General features: G+C 37.4%; 1 protein-coding gene across 8 annotated transcripts in view; it reads left to right on the top strand.

Annotated features, from left to right (window-relative positions):
- ARK2N (arkadia (RNF111) N-terminal like PKA signaling regulator 2N) overlaps positions 1-22,448 on the top strand; it is an 80,982-nt gene that overhangs the window by 53,137 nt on the left and 5,397 nt on the right. For 4 of the 8 annotated variants that reach the window (XM_053571694.1, XM_053571696.1, XM_053571697.1 and 1 more), the window contains 2 exons: positions 2,726-2,908; positions 13,984-14,110. In XM_053571694.1, coding sequence (XP_053427669.1) covers positions 2,726-2,908; positions 13,984-14,110 — 310 coding nt within the window. Of the gene's footprint in view, positions 1-2,725; positions 2,909-13,983; positions 14,111-18,964; positions 19,026-21,104; positions 21,164-22,448 lie in introns of those variants that run through there. The other 4 variants (XM_053571700.1, XM_053571698.1, XM_053571699.1 and 1 more) reach the window with 4 other exon arrangements.

The raw sequence follows: 22,448 nt of genomic DNA on the forward strand, positions 1-22,448 counted from the left end.
TTCTGTCCTATAATGAGTTGATAGTCAAATAGCTGCTCCTGTTATTAATGTGCCGAGTCTTCCTAGTTCCTCCTCAGGGTCTAATTTTTTTTTTTTCTTCAAGAGATACTTCTTTTAGAAAGCAAATAAAATAACTACAGAATCTTGCCTGTTGCATAATTCTATATAGTAAGAATCATGTTTTAAAAGAATATCACAAATTGTCACAATCAGCTAATATTCATGAAGTAGTTCAGAGTACAAGTTTTGAAACAAAGTGCTTTAAACATATCTTATTTAATATTCGTTTGCTAACGATAGGGGTAAGATGACTTTAGAACATAAAATCCTTAATTATGATTTCTTATTGGAAACCAAAGTTGGAAAGACAACCATTTCATTATTTTATTGAAGTATGTGTAGTATTGACTTGTCATTGTTTGAATATGTGCAATATGAAAAATAACAATGGCCATAATCTGTTAAGTAGAATTAAAATATGAAAATATTGCTGTCTTTGTTTATGATGAATACTAAATTTAAGCTAAGTTATAAGGTATGCTGTTTGGAAATATGGAAGAAACAAGAATGAAGCCAGATAACAAGTTTATGCTTGTATTTCCTACTGATGAAGACTTTCAGACAAGTTATTTCCATGGGTAGGTGATGTCACTCTGCATGTATATATACACTTATACTTTTGCATGATTATACATGTAGGAGTGGTACAATTTTGACTTGACTGTTGACCTGTTGGCTCACTTTGGAGGCAGAGGTGGGGAATGTAAGGGCAAGAGACTCTGAATGGTTTTAGTCATATGAATTTTAAAATAACTCACTAACAAAATTCGTTGTAAATACCATAATAAAAGAGCTTTCAAAATTAGAACATATGGTCAAATAGTCAATATTGTACTTGGCCCTCATATTTCCTGCACCCAAGTATTTGGACATCACACAGTATCTTGACTTCATAATAATCATTTTGAACTCGGACAAGAACTCCTATAATGATGTAGCTTTCTTTTAGAAAAGGAAAAAACCTCAACCTCAAAACATGAATTATTTTTTTGCTTTTGACCTAAAATTTATTACCAAGTGATACCAAGGGGCACCCTGTTGATTTTATGGTAATTGATAAACTTTATTTGCCTTTTTTGGGGAACTAGAAATTATGTTCAAGTAGTCAACTAAAATTGTGATGATCAGAATTTCATATTGTGACATGTCTTTTTTATACAGTGGCACCTCACAATTCATTTGCTTTTATGTTTGGTGTTTGGTCATTTTTGGTCATTTTCAAAATGTTTGGTGATTTGGTCATTTTTTTATTTTCAAAATGTTTCTACATAAACCTACGGTTTGGGAGTTTAGTTTTAAAGCATCAATACCCCAAGTGTGTTTTTATTCAGTGACAGTTTACACAATGGATGTTTGTATTAAAACAGTAATCCTTCATTGTGTTATGTTTTTATGATTCACTGGTGTATGTATTCCTTCATGATTAAGACTTTCATAAAATACATGTGTTTAATATTCATTTGTTGGGTGATAGTTAAAAATCTTTAAGAAAAAAATAGTTTGCTTGCACTTCATAAATAGCTGTAGAGAAACAGCATTCCTTTATTTCTGCTTTATTTTAAAATGGGGGTAGTTAGAGGTATTTCTAGAATGAAAACATTATTTTTGCTTTTTACTGTATGTTAAAAAAGATCAGCATTAGCATTTTAAAGCATGCATCTATTCTGCAAGCATGAATATTGAATTACTTTAGCATGAACTGCTATAGTGTAATTATTTGAAAGTAGTTGCCTCTTTCAGCTACTTAGGGTGGAGGGGGTTAGAGGAGAAGGGCCTCTTATTTTTCTAGTAAGAATTTTAATATCTTCCTGTAAAATCACCTGTAAGGTTGCATATTGTTTATTTGGAGTGTGTGCTGGGTATTTTCCTTTGGAAATGAAAATACAAATACCCCTCATGAGACATCCAAAGCAAAATCCTGAAAATGGATTTTGTGAGTACTTTCTTTTTGTAGAATATTGTAAAGCATATAACATCCCTGTTATTACAAAAGACTTTAGGAAATATTACAGATAAGTTAGTCAAATAGAGCTCGAGTGTTAACCGATTTCTTTAGGAAGTAGAAAAATACTATATATTTGATTTTCTTCTCTGAATCTGCTAGTAACTTTTAGTATCAGCTCCTAAGAGAAGGACTTAGAATCAGTCTCTTAAAACATATAAGTTGGGGTTTAATAGTTTACATCAGTTTTTTCTTTAAGAAATCAGTTTCAGGCGGTGCCTGTGGCTCAAAGGAGTAGGGCACTAGCCCCATATGCCGGAGGTGGCGGGTTCAAACCCAGCCCCGGCCAAAAACTGCAAAAAAAAAAAAAAAAAGAAATCAGTTTCACTTTCTCTGGGGTCATCCCTTTTTTCTTCATCTGTTGCTCTTTAGGAGTATCACAGGAATTCATTGTAACATTGTTCAATATAGTCTTGTCTTCTCTGTTCTTCATAATAACTAACACTCCTTTCCTCCCTCCAAAATGTGTCCATCATCTTTGTAAAGCTTGGGTTATCTTTTCTACTTTCACATTGTGTAAAAATATTAGATGTATAAAGTGCAGCTTTTCTGATCAGTTAAAATAATAAAGGCAACTGGCATTTAGAGGGCTCTTACATAGTTTCAGAAGTATTTTTTTACCCCACAAGTTAGATACAAGTATACATTTTCTTTCCTCCCTAGATGGACCTCCAGTTGTAGCTCATTATGATATGTCTGACACCAGCTCTGACCCAGAAGTGGTAAATGTGGACAATTTATTGGCGGCTGCAGTAGTTCAAGAGCACAGTAATTCTGTAGGCGGCCAGGACACAGGAGCTACCTGGAGGACCAGCGGGCTTCTAGAGGAGCTGGATGCGGAGGCAGGTTGGTCTCCCCTCTCCCCCTTCTCTACTGGTGTAATGTGCATGTGTCCTGGCAGCTATTTTCCTTATAATGGGCCTTGCTGAGGAACAGGCCATACCAGAGACATTTGGCATTGAATGATTATGACTGTCCAGGCTACCACCTGAAACGGAAACATTTTGGTTAGGTTGTCATTTATCTTTTAGAAAGAAGCAAAAACAAAAGTATATATATAAGACATTAATCATAGACATTGGTAGATTTCAGCAGGCAAAAAGCCCAGCCTATGCAGAAACAATCCAGATATTCTCATGTTCTTTAACCAGTTCTTTTCCTCACTTAACTCTGCATAGTGACCTTGCAGCTTGGATAGGTAACTGTTGAATCTCTCCCTGTGGGGTCTTTTATGCACATCTCCGCCACGGTTTCTTGTGCCTCTTGCTGTGGAGTGTCCGTCCCTGTTAATTCCTCTTTAGAAAGTTCTCATTCGTCCTTTCTAACCCCTTTTCAGTTTCTGCCTCTCTTATCTTGGGGACAATCTCTCCTTGTATTATTTATCTCAGTTCTGTGATTATTCTTGAGTGATATATATTCACTAAGAAATCCACTGCTATTACCTTTGAAAAACTTGTCATAGTACCTCCTCTTTCAGTAGTTTCCTCCAAATTCTTTCAACATTCTAGTTTAAACCTTATTTAAAAAAGTACTTAGGTAAGAAAAGAGGGGGAAGGGATTGAGAGAGACAGACTCCTTACTTTAGTATTATTGAAGGATTGTATGTAGTTTTCTAGTTAATATAAAACCAAATGCATTGGTTTTATGAGCTAATAAAGTAGTTTAATCACTACCTAAAATATTTTTATGAGAAATGAGTTTTAAAGGGTTATGGTTAAGAACTTTTTATGTTTATATTGAGACAGAACTCCTCTGATTATTGTCCTGAATTCTTTCTTGCATAATCTTTGACTGGAACTAAAGAAAACAACTTATTTGTTGACCTTCTGATTAATTTTATTGTGGCTAATTTTGGATCCGGGCCTAGATTTAGTTTTGACTTTGACTACTAACTGCCTATTTGAGTTTGGACCTGCTATTTCTCCTCTGGACTTGTGTTTTTATTTTTTAATTTTTTCCTAACCACAAGACTGTGTGGGATGGACTTGAGTTTTCATATGTACAAATACATGTTTTGCTCAATAAGGACCCTATAAGTACCTTGAAAAGAAGTAATACTTTATATCAAAGGGGAGTACTTTGACCATATTCTGTGCAATATGCGAAAAACCACAGGGGCAGCGCCTGTGGTTTAGTGAGTAGGGCGCCGGCCCCATATGCCGAGGGTGGTGGGTTCAAACCTGGCCCCGGCCAAACTGCAACAACAAAAAAAAAAAAAAAGAAAAGAATAAAAATAAAATAAAATACCTTTAAAAAAAAAAAACACACATACTATGTAATTTGTATACTAGATGGTTTACCTTTGTGTTCCATTCTTTGATGATTAAGTGATCCATTCCACTTCAGTTTTATTCCCATTTCTTTAATCTTACCATTAAATTTGGAGCACTTAATAGTAAATTCTTGGTGGGGGGGAGAATGAATGATTACCATCATTTGCTCTTCATGTAAAGAATTTTTAATATTAGGATGAAACCTGTGGAATTGTTATTATATGGCTTTTTGCCTTACAAGAAGGCAATTTCATACGATTCCACCTAATGGGCACATTTTTAGATTTAAGTGATTGTTACCGTGATTATTTAAAAATCACACTCAGGTCCCTATCACCATACTTCTTAAGAAATCAAGGATGGCAAAAGTATGACAGGAGGGAACAACTGTGGCTTCAACTCTGTTCCCCTTGCTTTCCCCCTTCTTACCCTAAAGGTATCCTAAATTTGGTGTTTAAGGTTTGGTATTCCTATTTTTTTGTATATTTTTACTGCATTTGTCATGTTAGCTGTTTTATTATTATTATTATTATTTTTGTCATGTAGCTGTTTTAAAACTAATTGGTATCACATTAAAGGTAATCATTTGCACCTCGCTTTCTTAATTCAGCAGTTTGTGAGCTTTATTTTTATGTGTGACTCTGGTTCACTCATTATCCACTGCTGTTTATTTTAGTGTTCCACTGTATGAATATATCACACTTTGCCCATTCTTTTTTTTTTTTGAGACAGAGCCTCAAGCTGTCGCACTGGGTAGAGTGCCATGGCATCACAACTCACAGCAGCCTTCAACTCCTGGGCTCAAGCGATTCTCCTGCCTCCGCCTCCCAAGTAGCTGGGACTATAGGTGCCCCCCACAACACCAGGCTACTTTTTTGGTTGCAGCCGTCATTGTTGTTTGGCAGGCCCGGGCTGGATTCAAACCTGACACTCAGGTGTATGTGGCTGGCGCCTTAGCCACTTGAGCCACAGGCCCCAAGCCATTACCCATTCTTTTGGTAGATATTTAGGGTGCTATTCTAAATGATGCTGCTATTAATATTTCTTTTATGTGACTCTGGGTATATGTGTGTGATAATTTCTCTGGGATGTAATTAACGTATAGAGATAGATAGCAAATGTATGTATTGGGCCGTAAATTATTTGTAAGGTTTTTGTGTATCACAAGATAGAGTAACATTTGTTGACCAGAACCCCATGACATTTTCTTGTGAAGCCATTTATTGGCACTTCCAAAGTAATTTTTACCGCACTCTGGCAATACTAGTATGCAAGTAATAAATAATATTATACTCCAGGCAGTGCCTGTGGCTCAGTGGGTAGGGCGCCGGTCCCATATACTGAGGGTAGGGGTTACAAACCTGGCCCCAGCCAAACTGCAACAAAAAATAGGTGGGCATTGTGGCGGGTGCCTGTAGTCCCAGCTACTCAGGAGCCTGAGGCAAGAAAATTGCCTAAGCCCAAGAGCTGGAGGTTGCTGTGAGATGTGAGGCCACAGCACTCTGCCGAGGGTGACAAAGTAAGACTCTGTCTCTTTTAAAAAAAATAAATAAATAATAGTAATATTATACTCTAATCTTGATGCAGTTATAGTGGGAATCTATCTTGTGAATTTGAATATGCTTACAGTATCTCAATAATAGAATTTGTGCTGTCAGTTTACAGTTTTGAGATATAGACTACTAGATGGTTATTTGTATGGTTTGAGTGTAAGTTAAATGTTTGAATGGTTAATAAGGATTGTCCCTTTCCCCATCACAGCGGTGCCTGTGGCTCAGTGAGTAGGGCGCCGGCCCCATATGCCGAGGGTGGCGGGTTCGGACCCAGCCCCGGCCAAACTGCAACAAAAAAATAGTTGGGCGTTGTGGCGGGCGCCTGTAGTCCCAGCTGCTCGGGAGGCTGAGGCAAGAGAATCGCTTAAGCCCACGAGTTGGAGGTTGCTGTGAGCTGTGTGATGCCATGGCACTCTACCGAGGGCGGTACAGTGAGACTCTGTCTCTACAAAAAAGAAAAAAAAAAAGCCTAGTCACTTTTAATTAGACAAAGTAAGTATTAGCTTGTTTTTAAAGCTAAATGAATGGGTTGGGCGAGGTGACTCAGGCCCATAATCCTAACACTCTGGGCGATTTATGCAGAAGGATTACTTGAAGCCAGGAGACCAGCCTGAGCAAGAGCAAGACCCTGTCTACACGAAAAATAGAAAAAATTAGCTGGGTGTGGTGACATTTCCTGTAGTCCTGGTTAATAGGGAGGCTGAGGCAGGAGAATTACTTGATCCTGGGAATTGAGGTTGTGGTGAGTTGTGATGATACCACTGTACTCTAACCCGGGTGACACAGACTCTGTCTCACCCCCCCCAAACCCCCCCCCCCACATAAAAGCTGTTAATAAATGAATGACCATGTATGGTGGCTCACACCTGTAATTCCAGCACTTCAGAGGCCAAGGCAGGAGGATTGCTTGAGCGTAACATAGTGACACCCAATCTCTTTAAAAAAAAAAAAAAAAAAAAAAAGGTAAAATGAATAGTAACTTTAGATAGTATTTTTTTTTTTTTTTTTTAATACCTAAGCTTGTGGCTGTCATCCAGTGTGTGATACTTTCCTTTAATGTTCTACAAATAGGCTCAGGCCTAGTTCTTACCCAGTAGATTTACAATTTAAAGTAGTTTTTTTTTTTTTTTTTTTTAAAGAAGACAAAAATGAAACTGTTTGCCAAGATAAATTTAGTTGCTACTTTTTCTGCTTTTTATTGCCTTATCTTGGCAACTGTTTCTGTTTCTGACTTATTTATGTGTTGAAAAGGTCTGTAGAAGGAAGACAAAAAGTTAGAATTTACTCACAGAGTGAAAGAAGTTATCCTTCCAAAGATCTCCACAGGCAAAGACCTACATAGAGACAGCCAGCTGCTACAGTAGCTAAATATATGTGCTCTGCTTTATTTTCAGTTTAATATATGGTAATTATGGTATTTACATTTTTTTCTCTACAGGGCTTGTTCTTGTCTTAGACCTGCTAAAGATTACAGCCACTGACAGTATTTAAAGAACCTCATGGCATCTTTGGCTTAGTTTTGTGTATACTTTGGGGAATCCCCTGAGGTCATGGAGTAGGTGAGGTGGGAGCAGACAAGGCCCAAAGGCCAAAGAAGGTCAGGCTGTGCCCAGGAGCCCTTGTTGAAGGAATGTGTGGCATGCTAAAGAGGGTTGCATTAGGAAAAAAGGACAAATTGTCCTGACTCTGAAATAGAAGGAAGAGGGGAGGCATCCCAGAATGTCTTTGGTGTCTCTGGTAGAGCATGGCATCTCACACAGCCTTAGTATTTGTCTCAACTGACTTGTATCTGCATAGCACATTTTATCCAATGGCTGTGACTGGAAATCACTAGTCTAGGAGATCTTAACGTGTGCCAGAAAGTTTGTATTTAGTTCCCCCATCACTTCCTTATAGCCCTTACATTAGCTTATACTGGTTTTTTGTTTAAGTAATACAGATATTGGCTATGTAAGAGCAAACTCTGATTTTAAGTGATCAGTTTTAGAGCTTCACACAGGTTCTATAACAATGCTAAATTCTGGCAAGGTTGGGAACTTGCAATTTTTATGGCCAAAATTGTACTGCCAAATTTCTTTGGATTAATCTAATAATATGAAAGCAGCACATAAATGATTAGTTTCTGGGTCCATAATGGATGAATAAAGTTAAAAGAATCTGAAATACTGATAATGGGTACCTTGTTTTTCTTAAAGACGGTATAAGATGGGGGGAGGGGAAGATGGTATAAAATTAACAAAAGTAGCATAGTAACTTTTAATTTCTTCCTCCTTCTCTTGTTATTTTGTTTTTGTTCATTTTTTTGAAGAAAAAAGAGTTATGATATTTCTAGTTTAAAATAAGGCTATCAGGGGTGGTAAGATCAGGATGGAGGTGAGATACTAAATGAAGACTGGCTATTCAGAAATATTGGTGACTCAGACATTTCACAAATCATTCCTACCAAAAAAGGTAGAATTATAAATTAGAACTGTGGTGATAGAACTGGGCACAGAGATACTGAAAATTGACTAATTCTGTTATATTCTTAATTACTATTGTTTAAAGGCATTGAGTAATGAAAGAGGAAATGTTGGTTGTAGCAACTTCTTTTTTAATTTGGTCAAATTCATTTCACTTATTTATATTTAGGACCATAACAGGCTGAACCCCTTGCTGTGAGTCTACCACAAGAGGCTTTAAGTGCCTCTTAGAGCTCAGCCCCTTGCTTCTTAGTGAGTAGACATAGATAGTTTTTAGGTGGTTATTCACATAAATAATGAATATTCATGATAGCAGGACTTGAAAGTGGAGAGAATGACACAAAGCCAGGTGCCAGGAACGTTTCATGAACGAGCGAAAATGTCATGGAGTTAGTATATGACAACGGAAGGGCAATCTTCTGGAAGGCACAGTCTGCTGCTATTGGTACAGAAGGATGGAGACCAGTAATTTATAACTGATTCTGACCCCAAGACTGGGAGTCAGGAGCAGCTTCCTCTTCACAGGAGTTTGGGAGATCATGTTTCCATGAGGAAGTGAAGAGGAAGTTCAGTTTACCATGAAGCTGGTATTCCAGAGGGCATTGGAAAAGTTGTAGGAAGGTGAGTGAAGCAAAGGAGAAGAACACAGAGTGAGAGATGAGACAGGAGAAAACATGTGATCCAGGGGCTTGTACTTCATGGGTTGCTGAGAGGCTAGAAGGTACGGTGTTTTACTTCACAACCACAAGTTATCCTCTTACCTCCTTTAACTGATTTCTCCTTTTTCACTGAGGGCTTTTCTGTATTCATAATGTTATTTCCACCACACTGTTCTACCTCATTGACCTTTATCATTCTTATCCCAGCTTCACTACTTCGCCTAGCAAGCCTGTATAGGCCCAGCTCTTCTTTGACAATATCCCTTGAGGCGTAGAGTTGACTTTCCCATTGTACATGCTTGGCCAAGTCTGATCCCTGGATGTACTTTAAGCCTATATCCATGTTGCCAAGCATACCTGGAGAAAAACTGCATAGTTGCAGAGCTGAAGTTGCCTCGATTTCCTAGTTGGCAGCTCTATCCAGTCTCTCAGCATTGCCCAGCAATTCCCCCTTTTTCTTAGTAGCATTCTTGTTTCATGGTGGCTTCTTTGTTTTTTTAAATCCCTTCTCTGCTACCCTGACTACACCTGTGCTCTACAGATGAGCTTGCCACATTTTTCACAGAGCAAGATTACCTCAGCTTTCTGCCATGAAACCTGTTTGTTTGTTCCTTGCCTTTTTTCTTATTATGACCAGGTCTCTCCCATTTTAAAATCTATCCATCCAGTGCCTGTAATCCCACAAGAGGCTTGAGGCAAAAGGATCACTTGAGTTCAAGAGTTTGAGGTTACTGTGAGTTGTGACGCCACAGTACTCTGCCCTAGGCCACAGAATGAGACTCTGTCTCAAACAACTATTCACCCATACACATACCCTTCCCTCAAGCTCATAATTCCTCACTCTTTAGTATCCCATCTCCTTCCCTTCTGTTAGTCTTGGTTTGGTTTGCTACATTGGCTTCAGCCCTGTTATCCCCTTGATGCTCTCCTTGTCAAGACCAACTATGATAATCATATAGCTGATTTATTTTTATTTAATTTTATTTAATTTTTTATTTTTTTTATTTTTATTAAACCATAGCTGTGTACATTAGTATGATCGTGGGGCACCATACACTTGGTTCATAGATCGTTTGACACATTTTCATCACATTAGTTAACATAGCTTTTGTAGCATTTTCTTAGTTATTTTGCTAAGACCTTTACATTCCACATTTACTAGGATTCACATATACCCTTGTAAGATGCACTGCAGGTGTAATCCCATTAATCCCCCTCCTTCCCCCTTCCTCACCCCTCCCTCCCCTCCCTTTCCCCTTTCTCCCTATTCTTAGGTTATAACTGGGATATAGCTTTCATGTGAAGGTCCTACATTAGTTTCATAATAAGGGTGAGTACATTGGGTACTTTTTCTTCCATTCTCATATAGCTGATTTAGTGTTTCATACTTAGTCAATCTTTTTTTTTTGAGACATAGTCTTACTTTGTCGCCCTCAGTAGAGTGCCATGGCATCATACTCTTGACCTCAAACTCATGGGCTCAAGTGATTCTCTTGTCTCAGCCTACCAGGTAGCTGGGACTATAGGCTGCCACAATGCCCGACTACTTTTTTAGAGATTAGGTCTCCCTCTGGCTCAGGCTGGTCGCGAACTCATGAGCTCAAGCAATCCACCCGCCTTGGCCTCCCAGAGTGCTGGGATTATAGGGTCAATGTTTTTAATTGATTTCTCAGTTGAGCATTTTTAAGCACTTCATAGAAATACATGCTGTCCATGGCCTCATGTCTTTGGATTTTATTTCTGCCTCTCACTTCCCTTTGTTCTCCCCTGACCACACCCAGCCCTACTCCCACCCCGCCGTCTCTTAATTACTGGTATTCGTTAAGAGTTTTGTTCTAGGTCCCCTACATTCTTCTGGATGGCTTTTATTCTCTGCTGATTGCTGAGGACTTACTATACTTCTAGACCTCTGACCCGAGCTTTAGAGTACCTCCCACTATCTGTTGGACATCTCAAAGACACATTATCATCAAGTGATATCATCCCCCCCCCCAGCTTTCAGTAATGCACTGAATGGCACTGTAACTCTCCTTCCAGTTACCTAAATCAGAAACCTAAGCATCATTTTTGACTTCTGTTCTCTTTCATTTGCCTGATTCTTTTTTATTTTTTTTTATTGTTGGGGATTCATTGAGGGTACAATAAGCCAGGTTACACTGATTGCAATTGTTAGGTAAAGTCCCTCTTGCAATCATGTCTTGACCCCATAAAGTGTGACACACACCAAGGCCCCACCCCCCTCCCTCTGTCCCTCTTTCTGCTTCCCCCCTCATAACCTTAATTGTCCTCATATCAAAATTGAGTACATAGGATTCATCCTTCTCCATTCTTGTGCTTTACTAAGAATAATGTCTTCCACTTCCATCCAGGTTAATACGAAGGATGTAAAGTCTCCATTTTTTCATTTGCCTGATTCTTAACATTACTAATCCTCTGTATGCGCATGTACACAGAATATTCCTCATTTTGTCTTTCCATGGTTCAGCCACAGTCATTTCTTACACAGGAACTACAACAGTCTAACTGGTTTCCTTGTTCCAATATTTCCTGTCCTATCAATTTCAGCTCCAAAAGGAAATTCTTTAAAATGCAAAACCAGATCATGTCACTCATTCCTCTGAATAAATCTTTTCAATGGCTTCCTGCTTCTCAAGGTCAAGTCCAGACTCCTTACCATGATCTGACCTTTGCTGATTTTGCCCACTTTGTTTTTCATTACTTCTAATGCTAGTACTCCAAATCTCACCAAACTTTTGTATTCTAAGGAACAATCTTTTATGCTATTTTCCCTTACCTGTGTCTACTTTTCCCTGAGAACTCAGATTCCTCTGTCACCCTTAAGTCTAGAGATGTTTCTTCTCTGTCAGGAGTTTTCAGGCCATAATGCAATGGATTACTTTTTATTATCCCTGAGTATATTCGTTGAGGGTGCCTGTCTTGTTGCTGTAGTATTCCCTTGCACCTGGCACAGTGCATAGCATGTTACAGACAACTATCCTAGGTACAAATGTGAAATAAATAGTATAGATTCTTGAATTTTTGAATATGGAGAAGTTGAAGGCTTTAAAAAAGAGATTTATCAATTTGTATTCTTCCCTAGCAATACAGCTGGAACAGCATGAGTGATGATAGCCATGAACTAAATCACTGAAGTAGATATCAGATAAAAGACTTAGCCATAAACAAGGTATTGAGAGTCAGAGCAAAAATCTAGGTTTACCAAAGCTAGACTTCACCAAGTTCCTTAAGCAAATTCCCTAGATTTAACAAAACTGGGTTTTGTCTGGTCAGTGTCACCTTTTGTGTGCTTGTAGAGTTCAAAGATGCCTAACTGCCATTGCCACATGGGATCCTATCTAGGTTACAAATGCATGCAGACTGCAACACTAGCTGTAGCCGGAAGCTGTTAGAAGCTTTTAAATCTTTTGTTTTCTCATATGTGCATCATTTTCAGTTGAAGAAAAAGTGAAAATAATGTTAAAGAATTGTGAAAAAGACTCACAATTATAGTCAAACTTGATACTTTTAATGGTTTTACTCAGCACCTACATATTTTCATAGCATTATATGTGCTACTTTTTATGTTAATGTATACATTTCCCCAAGTTTTTGCATAGCACTGCAGTGAATTCTTTGGATATCATAACATTTTGCTTGTTTAATTTTCCCTTAAATTCTGAAGTCAGAGGATGTAAAAATTGTAAGGTTTGCTTTGAGACTGTCTAGCTTTCCAAAAGGGTCCTACTAAAAGTTAACAGGAGTATGAAAGTACAGTATTTCTCAGTGACCTCAAAACATTGGATTGAGCAAAGGGAGCAGAAAAAAAGGCTGTGTGTTTGAGGTTTTATTTTCTTTACATTCGCTTAGTTTATATTAGGTGTCATGAAGAATTTTTTTAATACAGAAAAAGAATTTTCTATCTGATGATCATCTATATGAATAATATTTAAATAAAAATATCCCTTAGAGTTAATGCAAATTTGTACCTGTGGCAACTTCATTTATTTGGTGTTAATTCCTAGGTATTCTAAAATTCATTCTTTTAAGTCAGAACATTCAGGAACTGGGTACACAGGTCGATTTGTTTTAACTCTTGCTAGGATTGTTTTTAGAGCTATATACTTAGATGCTATGCCTTTATTGAAAGAGTTCTGTGAAGCCTATGTTTTGTGTGATGTTGGAAAATGTGTTGTATCATGTTATGTAATATATGCTTTATGAAGACTCTTATGAAAAAGCCTTTACATGCCCCTGTGCCACCAACTACTGTGATTTTTCCGGAGTATGTGGTTTGTTTCTGTCTCAGGAGAACTCTCAGCAGTGTACACTGATACATCAGTTGCTCAGAGCTAAAACCATGATTTACCTCTAACCTTCCCTTTTAGATACAGTTTTGGATCGAATTTTATCAAGTCTTTAAAGAGATAAATGTTAAGTCTTTAATGTAGCATCCCGGTATGCATATGGTATTATTGATTACTTCTATTATTCCATTTTTGTCTTTGAGCTTTTTTGGTTTAGAATTTCATTCTATTAAAATGGTAAGCAGTAAAGAACCCCATTGGCCCCTTATGTGGTTATGTAAGTCATTTAAAACCTGACTGGTGTTAACTGCAAAAAGCATTTACAGAATAAAATATGGAATACTATTACATTTCATATATGTATATGTAAAATATAGTATATACACTGTTACTTACGCTCATGTCTGTGTAGTAAATATAGAGACAGTAAGAGACTTTGAGTTCATACTTTTATGTACTGCCATGTTGTTTGAATACATGCCATATGTATTTTTAAAAAATCAATTTAAAAAAAGAACACTGCCCCAGCTTATTTAATGTAGGTAATGGTTTTGCTGTGGAAGCTTTCTATTCTGTTTCTGTAATTGAACCTGGATGATAAATCTGTGTGTGAATTGTTTCTGCTGTTTGTAAGACATCAAAGCTTGTTTTTTCTCCCCTTCTCTCTTAGGTAACTTGGATCCAGGATTCCTAGCAAGTGACAAAACATCTGCTGGCAATGCACCACTTAATGAAGAAATTAATATCGCCTCTTCAGACAGCGAAGTAGAGATTGTAGGAGTTCAGGAGCATGCAAGGTAGGATATTCATTGGGATATTCATAGATTTTACTTTATTTTTATTTTACTCATTATTGTGCTAACAAGAATCTGTTATTTTAAATTGTAAATCTTATTTTAACCAGAAAACAAACTATAAGAAAATGGTAGACTTCATTAATGGTTGGCACGAATGGTCAGAGAGCTAGCTATCTCTCAGCTTCCTTTGGCTAAAGAAACATTTTTTTTTTTTTTTTTTAGTTTAGACATGATACCAGCTTCAGAATGTGTTGTATTTTGTCTTATATCAAGAACATCTCAACCATACATGTATGTGAAGTAGAGATTAAGTTTTCCTCTTTTATTTTAAGCAGATGTCTAGATAGCTTGACTAACTTTTAAGGCAGCAATATCATAGTATCTTCCCCCATCTTACTAATAGTTTTTTGCCTTTCACTTTACCTTCGAGTATACCTGTAGCAAACTTTTGGGAAAGATTCACCTGATATCATACCCCTTTGTATGGTTTCCTAGATTACCTCTCCTTGTCTTTTCTTTTCTTTTTTTTTTTTTTGAGACAGAGCCTCAAGCTATTGCCCTGGGTAGAGTGCTCTGGCATCACAGTTCACAGCAACCTCCAACTCCTGGGCTCAAGCAATTCTCCTGACTCTGCCTCCCAAGTAGCTGGGACTACAGGCGCCTGCCACAATGCCCAGCTATTTTTTTTTTTTTGTTGCATCCATTTTTGTTTGGCGAGTCCGGGCTGGATTTGAACCCACCGGCTCAGCTGTTATGTGGCTGGCATCTTAGCCGCTTGAGCCACAGGCGCTGAGCCTCCTTGTCTTTTCTTAAAAGCAAATTTGCAAGTTATTTTGATTTCTTCTTACAGATTGTATTTCTATGACTATGGGAGTCCTATTTCTTAATATTAAAAAGAAAGTTACAGGCAGCGCCTATGGCTCAGTGAGTAGGGCACCGGCCCCGCTGAGGGTGGTAGGTTCAAACCCAGCCCCGGCCAACCTGCAACAAAAAAATAGCCGGGCATTGTGGCGGGTGCCTGTAAGTCCCAGCTACTCGGGAGGCTGAGGCAAGAGAATCACCTAAGCCCAAGAGCTGGAGGTTGCTGTGAGCTGTGACACAATGGCACTCTACTGAGGATGACAAAGTGAGACTTTGTCTCAAAAAAAAGAAAGTTACAAGACATCAAATTAGTATGCAGTATTATGAAAATAATTTATGAAGTTTGGTATTCTTCAAGGTAGAGGTCAGCAAACTGTGGCCCATAGCCCAGTCTGGCCTGTTGTATGTTTTGTATGAACCATAAGCTAACGATGGTTTGCTTTTAGATTTTTAAATGGTTGGGTGAAAAAAATCAAATGAAGAATGATAATTTGTGACATATGAGAATTATATGAATTAAATTTCAGTGTAAGTAATTTTTTTTTTTTTGGTAATTGAATCATACTTACTAATTTTATATATCATCAATGGCTGTTCATGCACTCCATGGGCAAAGTTGAATAGTTTCAACAGAGACTGTATGGCACCCCCCCCTCCAAAAAAAAGCCTAATATATTTACTATTTGAAAAGTAAATACCTTTGCAGAAAAGTTTGCTGACTCTTGCTTTAAAGTATTGTTTATAACAATTGGTTACAACCCTCTCAGAGATAGTCTTCTGTAACATTTCTTATCCCCATCCCAAGATTTAGAACTTTTGTAATCTGTATAGCAAACAGTTTTTCTCTCTTGCCACAAGGGTTCACTTGTGATTTTCTGATAATAGCTGCATAATGCTGTATTCATTACCTTGCTCTTTGATCCGATTTTACTCTTTTGTTGGACAAGTAATAAAACACATTCACCAGCTTTTCTTTCTTTTTTTTTTTTTTTGTATATTAAAAGATAGATCTTGAAGTATAAAGTAGGGGTGAAAAACAGAGGCATATAAATTGAGGGTACTTGTATTCTAGTGAGAGCCAGTTATACTTTCTGAGAGCATTTTTCAGTTAAACAATTGGAACTTTAAGAATGTTCAGTTAACTTATATCTCAGTGTGCTGTGTCCCCCAAAATGGGAGATTCTGTCTTTGTCAGAACTAATACAATCCTAGTACTTCATCCTCTACCCTCTGTTTATGCCCTAACTATGCCTGCATGGCTTCTTCCTTCTTTTCTTTCTTTTTTTTTTCCAATGGTTATTTTCTCTCTTCCGGTGGGAAATATTTTTTCTTCAATCTTTTCCTTTATCTTACTCGTTTTGTTCTTCCTTAATCAAAACCTTTTTTCCTATTGGATTTGTTTTCATTTTTCTATCCTTTTCAAGCTGACTTATTCATCACAGGAGGAAGCTGGAACCACTGATTTCTTTCTTTACTTCAACATTTCCTTGCCTTCATTTTAATTCACCATTGTTCCTTATAATGTAGAAGACATTACCCTTTTAAGTCCCATGTCAGTATCTTTCTAAAATATATATATATTTTTTTAATAATACCCACTCATTGGCAGATTGATGTGGGTCAGTTATCTTCAGTTGTGCCAGGAGCACAACTATTTATTCACATACGTTACAAATGTGAGTTACATACATTTCAAATTTTTTTTATTATTATTTTTTATTTATTTACTTTTGTTTTTGAGATAGTCTCACTATGTTGCCCTCGGTAGAGTGCTGTTGTGTCACAGCTCACAGCAACCTCAAACAAACTCTTGGGCTTAAGTGATTCTCTTGCCTCAGCCTCCCAAGTAGCTGGGACTACAGGCTCCCATCACACCGCCTGGGTATTTTTTGGTTGCAGTTGTCATTGTTGTTTAGCAGGCCCAGGCCAGGCTTGAACCCACCAGCTTTGGTGTATATGGCTGGCGCTACTCACTGAGCCATAGGCACCAAGACCATTTCAAATTTTAATTCATTATATTCAGGTGTTTCCACTTAAGTAGGAAGGAGAAGGTAAAAACCTGTATTCTGTAATTTTTTTGTTCTAAGACATACTATTTGGTCCACTTCTCTAATAACTTCTCCCATCTCTCACTTTTTTTGTTTGTTTGATTGTTTTAATTGATACAGAACCTCACTTTGTTGCCCTCTGTAGAGTGCTATAGTGTCATAGCTCACAGCAACCTCAAACTCTTGGGCTGAAGTGATTCTCTTTCCTCAGCCTCCTGAGGGACTACAGGCGCCCGCCGCAACTCTCGGAGAGGTTTTGCTCTGGCTCAGGCTGGTCTTGAACCTGTAAGCTCAGGTGATTCACCTAACTTGGTCTCCTAAGTGCTAGGATTACAGGTGTTAGCCACTGTGCCCAGCCCTGTTTGGGTTTTTAAACGCCTAGTTATTACAGCCCGAGCCATACTTCTTCTTCTTTTTTTTTTTTCCAACATATTTTTTTTATGAAGTCATATACACATAGATCATGAATACATTTATGCATACGCAGGGTACAATGTGTTGATTTTTTTATACAATCTGACATGCTTACATCAAACCAATCAACATAGCTATAGATTATAGTGTTAAGACATTTATGTTCTACACTTGACAGATTTGACTTGTACCTTTGCAATATGCTCCATAGGTGTGGTCCCGCCTTTTACCCTTCCTCTATCAAATATCCCACCTCCCCTCCCTTCCCACTCCATTTCTCTCCTTCATCCTGGGCTATAGTTGTGTTCTATCTTTCATAAGAAAGTGTGAGTAAATATAAGTTGGTTTCATAGAAGTACTGAGTACACTGGATCCTTTTTTCTGCATTCTCGAGATACTTTACTCAGGAGATTATGTTCCAGGTCCCTCCATGTAAACATAAAAGAGGTAAAGTCTCCATCTTTTTTTAAGGCTGCATAGGATTCCATGGTATACTTAAACCACAATTTATTAATCCATTCATGGGTCGATGGGCACTTGGGCTTTTTCCATGACTTGGCTATTATGAATTGAGCTGCAATGAATAATCTGGTGCAAATATCTTTTTTGCAAAGTGATTTTTGGTCTTTTGGATATACTCCTAGTAAAGGAACTGCAGGATCTAATGGCAGGTTGATTTTTAGATCCCTGAGTGTTCTCCAAACGTCACACTTCTTTTTACCTTCTTTGTTCAACTTTTCTTTCATCATGATATTGTTAGGTTCCTCCTTTTTTTTTTAACCAAGTTTTTGGTAGTTGGAGTTAAAATGATCACTTTTATCTATTAAAACTTAGAAGTTTAAATTCTCAATCCTCCTCACCCCAAACACACACTCTGTCTCCTATGTCCTTCTCCGAACTTGATAGGTCTTTTATAGCTAGATTGTCATTTTATTCATTTGACATTTATTCCATGCTTTAAAAAGTTAAGTGACTTTTTCATATAGACTCTGAAGCATTAAGCTGTGGTTTACTCTAATCCATTGGTTTGAATCCTCGGGGAATCATCTCTTGTAGGTGACGACCATTGGAAACTTCATTGGTGATTAATATAGGGTGTCCCAAAAGTAACCATACATACATAGGGAAAATGGGAAATTGTACCTAAATGTACCTTTATTTACAAAATATTCATGTTGATAAAAAAATATAAAGTCTAAAATGTGTGAATTTTCTTATGTATGGCAATCTTTGGGACATATGTACTGTCTTGACAATGGAATATGTAGAATTTATAGATTCTGTTCAGTATTTTTGACTGAATCCTTTATCATTTTAAAGCTTCTTTTATTTTGGTCTTGGGTCTAAGATGGAGTCTCACTTCACTGTTCCTTTCTGAACATTTTTTCCAACTGTTTCTGTAGAAGTAACCTGAAAATCTTGCCAACATTGAAATTAGAAATCTGAGAGGGGTAAAGACTTTCTTGTTGGTTGCTTCAGAATTACCCCTTTGGCTGTCTATATCTCATTTGGACTTTATTTTCTTTTACAGGTCTAGGGTTGCAGCTACGAAGTATTGATGTGCTTCTGGTAGGGTTATTGCTTGGAAAAAGGTTTTAGGTTTTGATCCACATTTTTTTGTTCTAATTTGATTTGCATGTATACTGTAAAGGTTTGGTTTGGATTTCTGTTGGGTTTAGCTGTCCTGTTCTTATTTATTTTAAAAAATAATTCTACATTGTTATGGGCTTTCTGAGAGTTTCTAAACTCAGATTTGATCCTCTAGTTGTTTTCTTTGGGGCTGTAGTTGCTCTGGTTTGTGTTGGGTGCCATTTTTTCAGATCAGAAGCATTTTGTTTGGCCTTTGCACTCAGTAATTATGGTTGTGATGCCTCCCCCAATAAGATTTTTTTCTTGCATGTTAATATCTTTGTTCTATTTTAGATGTTGATGTTTTCATTTAGCTTTTGTGTTTCTCCTGTTCCTAGCCTAGAAAGCATGCCTACTAAACTAATGGTTGGATGCATCTTTTATGGCTGCCTTGTATTGCTGTGGTGAATTGCTAATAAAACCTAAATGTTATTTCCAAATGTTAATTTTTAGACAGTCCAATTTCACAAATGTTCTTTGCTAGTGAGACAGAGCCTTTCCCAACATCTCTAGTTTTTTTGTTCCCACTTAATTTTGCCAGAAGTTTTAAATTTAATTTGTTCTTGATCCTTTATTTTTCTCTTCCTCCTAGCCTGGTTAGTAATTGCTCTAAGAACATGAAATGTATGTACTGCATAACTTTCCCTTATGGAAGTGTGTTGGGGCAATTCCTTGGTACCTATTCTGAGCCTTTTGTGAATAATCAGACTCTAGCTTATTTTAGTCTGTATCTTGTCATTAGTTTTAATATTGGCAAAAAATATAATTCCCCCAAAAATAATATTCCTCAGCAAAAAAATTGATGCAGGAAGAATTTGCATTTAAGACTAATTGTTTTGGGCGGCGCCTGTGGCTCAATGGGTAGGGCACTGGCCCCATATATTGAGAGTGACGGGTTCAAACCCAGCCTTGGCCAAACTACAACAAAAAAAATAGCTGTGTGTTGTGGCAGGCGCCTGTAGTCCCAGCTACTCGGGAGGCTGAGGCAAAAGAATCTCTTAAGCCCAGGAGTTGGAGGTTGCCATGAGCTGTGATGCTACGGCACTCTACTAAGGGCAATAAAATGAGACTCTGTCTCTACAGGAAAAAAAAAAAAAAACAGGACTAATTGTTTCATAGAACCAGTTGCTAGCATTAACCCTAAAAATCTAGGGAGGAAAATAAGGATTTCCCTAAGATCACAAGGATTCATTTCATCTTCAGTTAGGAAAAATAAGTAGCAATGTTATCTTAGAGGTCACCTTCAGGCTCTGTAAATGAGAGCAAAAATGATTAATTTTTAATGTTGTTTTCTTAGAATAGTAAAGTAACTATATCAAAAGCTGGCCATTAGAGCTTGCCTGCTCTCTTTCTGTGTTTTTTCCCTCATTTTCACTGTAAAATCTCTCCTTTATTCATTTCAGTATATGTAGAACAGGAGATTATTCTATCAAGGCTTACTGTTTATAAAAGGTTTTTCCTGTCTGATAAAAGTTATTATGTAGTGTGCATCACCTTATAAAACAGTTGAAACGTTTTTTCAGTGCCTTTCTATTTACTCGATTGACTCCCACCCCCACTTAAAAAATATGTTAAAAGCCTTTGTTCTGTTCTCATCTATCTCCCAGCTATTATTGTATTCAATGTGGTTGAGGTCATTAAACTTAAAAAAATTGAGGGGGGAGAGTGTTTTATTGACCCGTAACACATACCAGCCCTCAGATCCCAATAAGAATGGAAGTCCTATTGTGCCGTTTTCCAGTTCATACCCTCTCTCTTGTCTTTCCCCTGCAACTATCCTGGCTTCTAAGAATACTTTTTATATTTCTAGAAATCTTTCTTTTGTGTGTGTGTGGTTTTTTAGCTGGCGCTGAGTTTGAACCCACCACCTCTGGCATATGGGACCTGCGCCCTACCCCTTTGAGTCACAGGTGCCACCCTATTTCTATAAATCTTAAAGTCACTGATGACCTCATAGGTCTTCTTAGAATCTTATTAACATTCGTGATAGATGCTGCAGCAATTACTTGAACATTTAAAAGGCAATTTATTCCATTTTGCAGTGTCTGTGATTGTTCAGTAATGATCATCCAAAACTTGCCCTCCAGAAGCTAATTCATGGGGTTCCTACTGTACTCTCAAGATCTTTGTCCAAGGTGTGAAATAGCATCATTCATGGTGGCTACCCAGTTCATAGTGACTCTCCTTCCTTCTTTGGAAAGTGTCCTTCCATCTACAACTAATTAGAACCAGGAAAGCTTTTGGCCAAAGATAGGTTCATCACATTTTGCAGAGAATCTAAAATTTTAAAGCGAGAAAAATTGACTGAGAGGGTTTAGGCTTGTTGTAAAATTCTTTGAGGCGTTTCACTATCCTAATAAGTTCCCCTTTTTGCTCAAAGTGGCCTAACTTGGTTTCTGAATTATTGGTAACATAACTGCAGTAGTAATCTATTTTTGATAGTTGTAGTGTCTCAATTTCCTTATTCTCTCTCCTTTAGCCTTTCCTTAGTAGTAAATATGGCCTCTAAAATTGTCATTCTCCTATTTCCCTTTCTATACCAAATACTTTCTAGAATCTGCTTTGCTGTTTATTGAATGTTCCTGGGAACTAGACAGTGTTCCTCTCAAATCAAACATAGTATAGTACTTCAGGTATAGTGCGAGGAGTTATATAGTTATTTAATGGAAAATAAACCTGTGAGTTGAGATGTGATTTTGTTCTGGTTCTGTGTTTAATTTGCTTAAGACCCTGGGTGGTTGTCTTTTGGCCTCCGTTTTTTCCTTCTGTAAAGTGAACAGATGAGATCAGATATTTTTTAAAACCAGCGGCTTGTATGTTACATTGTATGGTTACTTAGAGAGTAGTGCAGAGGAACAATTGGGATGATAAACCTCTTTTATTTCAGATATATTTCTAGGAATTCCACCAAAGACTATATTGACTTTCTTTGTAGACACTCGTTGCCTGAATTCTTAGTAAAAAATGCCAGCTTTACTTCAATTAGTGCTTATACAGATGAACTTTTGAACTGTTCGAGAACTTTATTTTTGTTTTTACAATATAAAATCTGTAAAGCAACAACATGATATGGCCATGGTATCAGAGTTGTCTTAAAGTTCTTGACTACTACTTTCAAGCAAATCATGTAACCTGTTTAAGTCTGTCCCTCTCTCTCAATAAAATGTGGATAATAACTTCCATGCCTTCCTCAAAGGTCTATTAGAATTGTCAAATGAAATGTATGTGCAACTCCTCAGTGAACATAGTATATTGGCCATCAGCCATATAACTGTTAACTGGGCTCCTTGGGCTGACATTCTTCTATGACCACATGGTCACATAATCTGAGTTTACTTAATGGGTTGGACAGATACGCATTAGACATTGGGCTTTAGGGCCCTTAT

This window comes from Nycticebus coucang, chromosome 19, assembly GCF_027406575.1.
Source record: "Nycticebus coucang isolate mNycCou1 chromosome 19, mNycCou1.pri, whole genome shotgun sequence".
Classification (NCBI taxonomy): Eukaryota; Metazoa; Chordata; class Mammalia; order Primates; family Lorisidae; genus Nycticebus; species Nycticebus coucang.